Source organism: Sesamum indicum, unplaced genomic scaffold (genome assembly GCF_000512975.1).
Source record: "Sesamum indicum cultivar Zhongzhi No. 13 unplaced genomic scaffold, S_indicum_v1.0 scaffold00326, whole genome shotgun sequence".
NCBI lineage: Eukaryota > Viridiplantae > Streptophyta > Magnoliopsida > Lamiales > Pedaliaceae > Sesamum > Sesamum indicum.
In genome coordinates, this window is record NW_011628219.1 from 1,932 (window position 1) to 10,685 (window position 8,754).

At 46.6% G+C, this 8,754-nt stretch overlaps 1 protein-coding gene and 2 non-coding genes across 3 annotated transcripts; 1 reads left to right on the forward strand and 2 right to left on the reverse strand.

Annotated features, from left to right (window-relative positions):
* Window positions 1-230: 230 nt before the first annotated feature.
* On the forward strand, window positions 231-1,752 carry LOC105180106 (ninja-family protein AFP3-like). Its single transcript, XM_011103756.2, has one exon. It carries the CDS (start codon window positions 253-255, stop codon window positions 1,417-1,419), a length of 1,167 nt encoding a protein of 388 aa, XP_011102058.2. The 5' UTR covers window positions 231-252; the 3' UTR covers window positions 1,420-1,752.
* A 285-nt stretch (window positions 1,753-2,037) lies between these two features.
* TRNAR-ACG lies at window positions 2,038-2,110 on the reverse strand. Its single transcript has one exon. It is a non-coding gene; the product is annotated as a tRNA-Arg (tRNA).
* A 4-nt stretch (window positions 2,111-2,114) lies between these two features.
* Window positions 2,115-2,186, reverse strand: TRNAC-GCA. The gene has a single exon. It is a non-coding gene; the product is annotated as a tRNA-Cys (tRNA).
* Between the last annotated feature and the right edge of the window lie 6,568 nt (window positions 2,187-8,754).

The following is an 8,754-nucleotide window of genomic DNA, read 5'->3' on the forward strand; positions in this document are numbered from 1 at the left end:
TGCGTGGACTGGATTCTTGCTCGAATTTTGCATAAAATCTGAGCTTGGAAGTTTTGGTGGTTAATATGCAGTTTAAGATCAGATTTTGACATCTGGGCTTGGTTGAATCAGATCATGGGGTGCTTGAATATGCATATAAATATCCATGTAGTTGAAGTAGATGCTTGGATAGTGTACCTGGGAGCTAGGTTCTTTCTGTGTCCTATGGGGGATGGTGAAGATAGTAAGAAGAACATTGTAAGAACAACAGAAATGGAGAATCTTTCTTTGGATATTTCAGCTAACAGCAGGCTTTCAAGAGACTTGTTGCAGAGGTTTATGGGTACTGCTAGTGAGTATGAGGAGGCAGTGAAGGAGGAGGAGGATGAGGAGATTGAGTTGAATCTTGGGTTGTCATTGGGGGGAAGATTTGGTGTGGACAAGAGTTCTCAGAAGTTGGTGAGGTCTTCTTCCGTAGCCAGTTGTTTGCCTGTGGTGAGGGATGATAATGATTTCGTGGCACCGGCACCGGTGGTGTATTTGGGCTTGGCGAGGACCTCTTCCCTTCCTGTGGAGACGGAGGAGGAGTGGAGAAAGAGGAAGGAGTTGCAGACCTTGAGTAGAATGGAGGGTAAGAGGAGAAGGTCTGAGAAGCAAAGGAATTTGAGGAGTGATAAAGAAGGGGGTGGAAACGGAGGTGGAACTTTGAGTTTGGAGGAAAGGAAGGAAATTGAGGTGAATTTGAGGGAGAGATTGGATAGGGAGAAGTCTTTGTCTAAGAGGGCAGGCTCATCGCTCCGGTCACAATTTGGGTTGTCTTCGTGGGCAGCTGCTGCTGCTAGTCAGGCCATTCTTCGAAGTGGGATTGATGCAGCATTGGCAAAAGGAAAGGGAAGCTATGTTGGAAGTAGTGGTGGGATACAAGGGCTTGGGCAACCGGCGTCCCAAGGGTCGGTGGAATCAAAAGGGGGAAGTTCTTCAAGTATGTCGGATTTGGAGAGTAAAACTCTACAAGGATCCAGCAGTGAGCTCAGCCCTGCCAGCATCCAGTCCTTGCAAGAAGGAGGCAGTCAGGAACTCGGCTCTTCTGGAACCCGAGAGAATGACAAGAGAACAAGAGAACAAACAAGCAGAATGACAGGATCCGAGACGGACAGCCCGTCTAAGAGACCTGAAGCCTCAAGAACCCGAGGGAAGGAAGTCGGGACAAACTCAATGGAGGATATGCCTTGTGTTTTCACAAAAGGTGATGGACCCAACGGCAGAAGGGTCGATGGAATACTGTATAAATACGGAAAAGGCAAAGAAGTAAGAATAATGTGTGTATGCCACGGCAACTTCCACTCACCGGCAGAGTTCGCCAAGCATGCAGGTGGTACCGATGTGGATCACCCACTCAAGCATATTGTTGTAAACCCAAACTCTTCTTCCCTGTTGTAATCGCGGTTGTCTGCATGCCATTGTCTAAACCGAGGAGTCAAATCGTGTGAACATTCTTAGAGAGTAGCGGCTTTTTGTTTTCCATTTTTGAGTTTGGCTTTCTTTCCGAAACTAATTGATACTCATGTTTCCATGGGGAATCATATAAAAAAGAAAAGTTTTGGATGATCTTTGCAGATTGTGTTGATGGAATGTGGAGGAGAGCTACTGTGCTAGTAATGAATAGCCTCAACCTTCGTCAGTGCATTGACTAACCTGAGTACTGTGTTTTGAGGCAGCAAACAACTGATTCTAACATGAAATTTCAAAGGGATTTCCCTTTCTTGATCCTTATTCCTATTTGTTAAGGTTTATGTAGTTTTCTTGTATTGCAAAAACATGCCAGACTGAGAAAGACAACAAAAAGAAACTCTGTGGCCTAGTGGTAAGAATCCCATGTAGCCACATGTATCAATTTTCGAATTCTTGTCAAAGCGATTAGTGGGTTATGAGCGTGCAGATGAGTTTAGTGCTTTGGTTCATGGTAACAACAGACATCATGGGATTGTATAGACTCAAGACATTTAATCATTATCCTGAAAATTAAGAAAAAAGACAGAAAAGAAGGAAAAAGGGAAGCGACTCCACTGGGGATCGAACCCAGAATCTCTGGTTCCGTAGACCAGCGCCTTATCCATTGGGCCATGGAGTCATAGAGGGCCCTACCGGGTTCGAACCGGTGACCTCTTGATCTGCAGTCAAATGCTCTACCACTGAGCTAAGGACCCCCACTGTTGGTTTCAGTCTAGTAGTATACTTGGTCGTGTCTTGTGTCTTTGGTTGTTATACTAAGAACCTCGAAATTGCAGAAATCGCACTTCTTTCGCCCTAGTTTTCGCCGCTCCTTCTCTCTACAATTTCGGCGATTTCCGACGACTCTCCGGCAACTGATCACACCAATTGACTCTCCATCACAAGGCGAACAATTCCCCTCCATCAATTTCAAGTTCCACCCTGAGTTGCCGTTGGGCTCAAGAGGTGGTCGTCGCCCCTTCCGCCATCAAATTCGCCGCCGTCCGTTCGACCCACCGTCGCGCACCACCACCATTGGAATCCTCCTGTCCTGGCGATTCGAACGTGACCCTACCCAGAGATTTTCATCAACCCTTTGACGAGATCGGAAAATTCCAAGCCTCGCGGCCGCTGCCATCTTCGCGCCGTCATTTAACGAAGCTCGATCGCGGACCACCACGGTTGGATTCCTCTCGCCAAGGCGGTTCTAACAAGACCCCTCCCGGCCATTTTCGTCAATGTTTGGCGGCGGCGTCAGTTTCCGATCTTAGTCTCGCCGGCGCCACCTTCGGACTACCAGAGCTCCACCGTGCCTTCGAACCACGACTCGAGACCACTACCGCTGATTCCTCTCGGCAAGGCGAAGCTAACGAGACCCCTCTCAACAATTTTCATCAAGGTTTGGCCGTGATCACATCTTTCACTCCGTAGTTTGTCGCACCACCGTATCTCCACCGCCTACCGGCCGCTTCATGATGGAGACCCACCAGTCTCCTCCGAATTGCATGACGGACACGTCTGTCCACTCCGATGTCGGCATTGGGCATCCATCGGAGATGCCCTTGCCAGCCCCCAACTTGGATGAATTTCCTCCAGTTTGCAGTCCGCCCGCCCGAGTCAATCCTGTCGGGCCAGCTCGATCAGCCGCCACGCTTCAGCCCAACTTGCAGGATCTCCCTCCGGCCAAAGCTGCACAACCCCCGCCGGTGACTCAGATTCAGGCGAAGAAATCCTTCGTGGATGCAGTGAACTCACAATCCACTTCGGCCTCGTTTCCTAAAGCCATTCAGCACTCCTACCTCGCTGGCGCTCCACCGACAAAATTGGGTGAAAAAATGGAATTCCAGGGTGTGCCAAAAATCCAATTCTCGGTTGCTGAAACAGAAAGACTCTCAGAGCAGTACAAATTTGCTATTGTTGGGAAGTTTTCACATGGCTTCCCTCCCTACCGAAACATGCATCGATTGCTCTCAATGCTGAAACTACAAGGACCATTCACCGTCACCATGATTACGAATAGGCACGTTCTCATCAACTTGAAAAATGAAGCGGATTACACCAAGCTCTGGATCCAAAGATTATGGCATATTGATGGATTCCCCATGCGGACTTTCAAGTGGACACCATCCTTTCGGCCACAACAAGAATCGTCTCTTACACCGGTTTGGATTCGATTCCCCACCTTACCTGCTCATTTATTTCATAAGGATGCCTTATATGCTATAGCAAGCCTTGTTGGTACTCCGCTTAAACTAGATGTACCTACTCTGTTTCAATCTCGGCTCACGGCAGCTAGAGTGTGTGTAGAAGTGGATCTTTCTAACAAACTGACAGAGGAGATAGTCATTGGAATTGGGAATGAGGAGGTAGTGCAGAAAGTTATTTTTGAAAATTTGCCGAAATACTGCATGCTGTGCAAACATGTTGGTCATGAAGCACAAAACTGCTACACCAAAGGGAATGCTCCAAAGCCACGATGTTTCCCTCAACAACAAAAAGGCAAGGCAACGGGACAGAAGGAAAAGAGTGTAAACAAGCTGAAAATGTGATCTTCGAAATTGGAGAACCTAGCAAACGCAAGGAGTACGGTGCTCCCCCTAGCAACATCGAAAGTAAGAGCACCTTCCATGCGCTCCATCAAGCGGAGGATGAGGGTGAAGATGGACGTGCAGCTGAAAATGCCTAGGTGGACAGGAATGCAGGCACAGGTAAAAGTGGAGACCTCCAAACTAAAGTGACCACAGAGACCATGTACCAGTCTGAACTTCCTAACTCACACTTTACTCATGCGAACGCTAATATGCCCCCGGCCCCTCAATCATGTGCTGATATAAATGAATCCCTTAACCCACTTCCCCAGTGTCTTTCTGTAGTTAATCATAATGTTACTATTGAACGCTCATATGGTATCTCTGCCTTTAATTTATGCAATGAGGATGAAGTGAATATTGATGGATATTGTGAGGGGGTAACTTTGGCGGCTCCCCTCCAATGTCTTGCCCCGTCCCCTAGACCCTCCTCTGAATGTTATGAACAGGAGCAGTCCCACGAGTGTACCCTCAACCAAGCCCCTATGATTGATGACACAGACCCGGACATTGAACTAGGTGAAAGTAGAGAAGAGGATCTCGACCCCCAAAACAGTGAATCTCCTAGTGAAGAGAAAACCCCTGCTACAAAATCCTCTTGGGAAGATGCCGCAGCGAGAGGGAAACACGCCCGATCTCAGTCCTCAGAAAATATTCAGAGTTACCAAATTTTGACTAGAAGCAAAGTCAAAAGTGGCGACCCACCTCACCTTCAATAATGATCAAAATACTGCTCTGGAACATCCGTGGTATCGGGGAACCACACAAGCAGAAGCATGTCCATTGGCTATGTCAGAAACACAAACCAAAGATACTTGTCATCATAGAACCTAAAGTGTACTTAGCTGAAACTTTTTTCTGCAGAAGGTTGGGCTTTCACAAAGTAGTGAGCAACGCCAACTCGAAAATTTGGTGCTTTATGGATAATTCGATGAACTGCGACATCTTAACCTCTAGTGAGCAATTCCTCCATCTTCGTCTCTCAACAGATCTGCTTCCACACGACCTCACTTGCACTTGGGTTTATGCTAAACACACGCGAGCTGAAAGAAGAGAACTCTGGAATGACATCAGAAATATTGACCCCGGCAATGACCCTTGGCTACTGGGAGGAGATTTCAACATTATCCTTGAAGCTAGCGAAAGGAAAGGAGGAGCGGCCCCTAAAGTCAGGACTATGGAGGACTTTAGCGAAATGCTACTTGACTGTGGCCTCTAAGATGCTGGATTTGAAGGGGCACAGTTCACTTGGTCGAGAAATAGACTTTGGCAAAGACTTGACAGATTCCTTTACTCCCATACATGGCTCCACTCATTCCCCATCACCCGCATCCAACACCTCACCAGAAATGTCTCTGACCACTGTCCCCTCCTACTCTCGGCATCTGATGATACTAAAAAGGGTCCAGCACCGTTCCGATTTCAAAACATGTGGACCAAACACCACGATTTCAGAAACTGCGTCACTACCTCGTGGCAACACCCTATTCATGGCCAAGGGATGTTCAAATTCCAACAGAAACTCTACCGACTCAAAGCCGCTCTGAAAACTTGGAATTTTGAAGTATTTGGCAATATTTTCCAAAACATCTGTACAGCTGAACAGAAGGCCAAGGAAGCTGAAAAACATTTTGATGACGACCCCACAGATGAGAACCTCATCGACATGAATAAAGCTACAGCAAAGCTCACTTTTGCCTTATCTGTGGAGGAATGCTACTGGAAACAGAAGGCGGCATGTAGGTGGCTAACTGAAGGGGAAAAGAACACCAAATACTTTCACACCCTTGTCAAGAAAAAGAGGAAGCAATCTCACATCCACGCCATCCAGCATAACGGGACCACTCTCACAAAACTGGAGGAGATTAAGGATTCAGTTGTGGATTACTTCAAATGGGTATTCACAGAAGAAGAGGAGGTGTCTGAGGACCCTCTTCTCTGGATCCCTCAACTCCTCTCCGAGGAAGATATTCAGCATCTCGGTTGTGCCCCTACATTGGAGGAGATCAAAGCAGTGGTTTTCGGCATGTGTCCTGACAGCACGGCCGGTCCAGATGGATTCACCTCCCACTTTTATCAGAGCTGTTGGGATATCATTGCAGAAGACTTGATGGGAGCAATTTTGGACTTCTTCAGCGGAACCCCTCCGCCCAAGAACTTCACAACAGCTACGATTGTCCTCATTCCCAAAACTGAGAACCCAGAAACCTGGAAGGACTTCAGACCAATCAGCTTATGCAACGTCTCGGGAAAGATTCTTTCTAAGATCATGAACAATCAAGTTGCAGTCATCCTTCCTAAATGCATCTCACCCTCTCAAAGTGGATTCGTGCAAGGGCGTATGATTGCTGATAATATCCTACTCGCACAAGAATTGGTGCACTGCCTCGGGGCAAATGGGAGCAAGAACAACACCATCTTCAAACTTGACATGGCGAAAGCATATGATAGGCTCAATTGGAATTTTCTCTATAGAATGCTTCACCGAATTGGCTTCCCTATGCAATGGATTGCTAAAGTCCGAATGTTAATAGAAAACTGTTGGTTCAACATCCTCCTTAATGGTGAAGGTGCAGGTTTCTTTAAATCAACAAGAGGACTTCGTCAAGGGGACCCCCTCTCTCCAACACTCTTTGTGCTTGCAGCAGAATGTCTCTCACGAGGACTGAATAACCTCTTTGAACAACACCCAAGACTGCGGTACTTCACCAAATGCAGCCTCCCCATCTCCCACCTTGCCTTTGCTGACGATGTAATCATCTTCTCCAAAGGGAACCGCAAAGAGCTCACAATACTCATGGAATTCCTACAGTGGTACGAGGCAATCTCGGGACAGCGCATCAACAGAGAAAAGAGAAGAATCTTCAATAAATTCTTTTGGGGTAGTTTTGGTAATCAGAAGAGAATGATCTGGTCCTCTTGGGACTCAGTCTGCTATCCTACGGAGGAGGGTGGCTTTGGTGTTCGGAAACTTGACGATGTGGTTGAGGCCTTCCAACATAAACTCTGGTGGAGATTCAGAATCCAACAGTCACTATGGTCACATTTTCTTCTCGACAAGTATTGCAAAGGGACCCACCCGGCTGTGGCTAAACCTTCCTACATTGCCTCAGCCAATTGGAAACGTCTCTGTCATTCTCGGGAAAAAGCAGAACCTCACGTCTTTTGGAGCATTGGAAAAGGGGAAATCTCATTCTGGTATGATAATTGGATGGGGGGAAAGCACTTTGGCTACTTGTAGGCCAACAAAACCATTCCTCATCCTCGATCAATCACTTTTGGAAAGACAAATCTTGGGACTTGGATAAACTTATGGGGCTCCTCCCACACCAACTAGCTCACGAAATCAGCCAAGTGCCTTTTGATGACGAACATGCAGACATCCCTCATTGGAAACTTAGTGGTGACGGCACTTTCACTATCAAATCAACCTGGAATTCCATTCGGCAGGCTCGCACAACCCAACAGGTGTATAAGGATATCTGGTGTCCCTTCATCACCCCAACCATGTCCATATTTCTCTGGAGAATCCTGGGGGATAAAATCCCGGTGGACCAAAGGATTCAGTCCAAAGGCATCCAACTTGCCTCCAAATGCACTTGCTGCAATAATATTGAAAGTCTTAGTCACGTGTTCCTTGAGGGCCCTGAAATCTCGAAGGTGTGGGATTTCTTTGCTAGGAAATTCAATACCACACTCCCGTCGACAAACAACATCACCTTGTTCCTCAGTTTCTGGAGATTCTCTTCAATTGGTAAGAACCACATCAGAACTATCCTTCCGATGCTCATCTTGTGGTTCTGTTGGCTTGAAAGAAATGATGCTAAGCATCGGGGACAGAAATTCAATTATGATCGTATCCTTTGGAAGGTTCATCAATTCATTAACACGATCAGCCGAACAAAACTTACCACCTTGCTTAACTGGAAAGGAGACGCCAACATTGCATCCACCATGGGATTCCCCACGTACGTTAAAAGGAGGACAACATTGATGAAAGTCAAGTGGAATAAACCGGATAGAGGGTGGATCAAGATTAATACTGATGGAGCAAGCAAAGGTAATCCGGGGCCAGCTGGTGCGGGAGGAATTGTTAGGGACGAGAGAGGAGCGACAATCTTCGCCTTCTATGAATTCATTGGAGAAGCTACTAATGTGTATGCAGAGGTTTATGGTCTTTTCAAAGCTCTCCAAATCTGTCAAACTGAAAATTTTAATCGCATTTGGATTGAGGTGGATGCCGTCAATATCATTCGTCTGATTAAGGAACCCTCTAAAGGTCACTGGACCATACAACACATGCTATCTCATATCAACCTTTTCCTTAAGCGAGTGGAGTTTCGGATTACTCATATCTATAGGGAAGGAAATATGGCAGCAGATCACTTGGCCAACCTCGCTTGTACTACCAAATCAGCTGAGGTATACCGGGGGGATGAACTACATGGACACATCACTGGTATTATTAAATGCGACAGCTTGGGAATCCCATATATTCGATTAAAATGAGCAGGAGTTCGCCGTACCAATGTCTGCAGCAGTTGCTTGCATTTGTGTTGCTGATGCCGTCTCTTTGGTGTAGCATGAATCAAAGGACAGAATTTTCAGGGTGTATCACTGTTTATTGTGAATCCAGATATTATTTAACATTTGTCTGTCTCTGTTCCTCTTTACAGCAGCAGACGATGCACGAAGG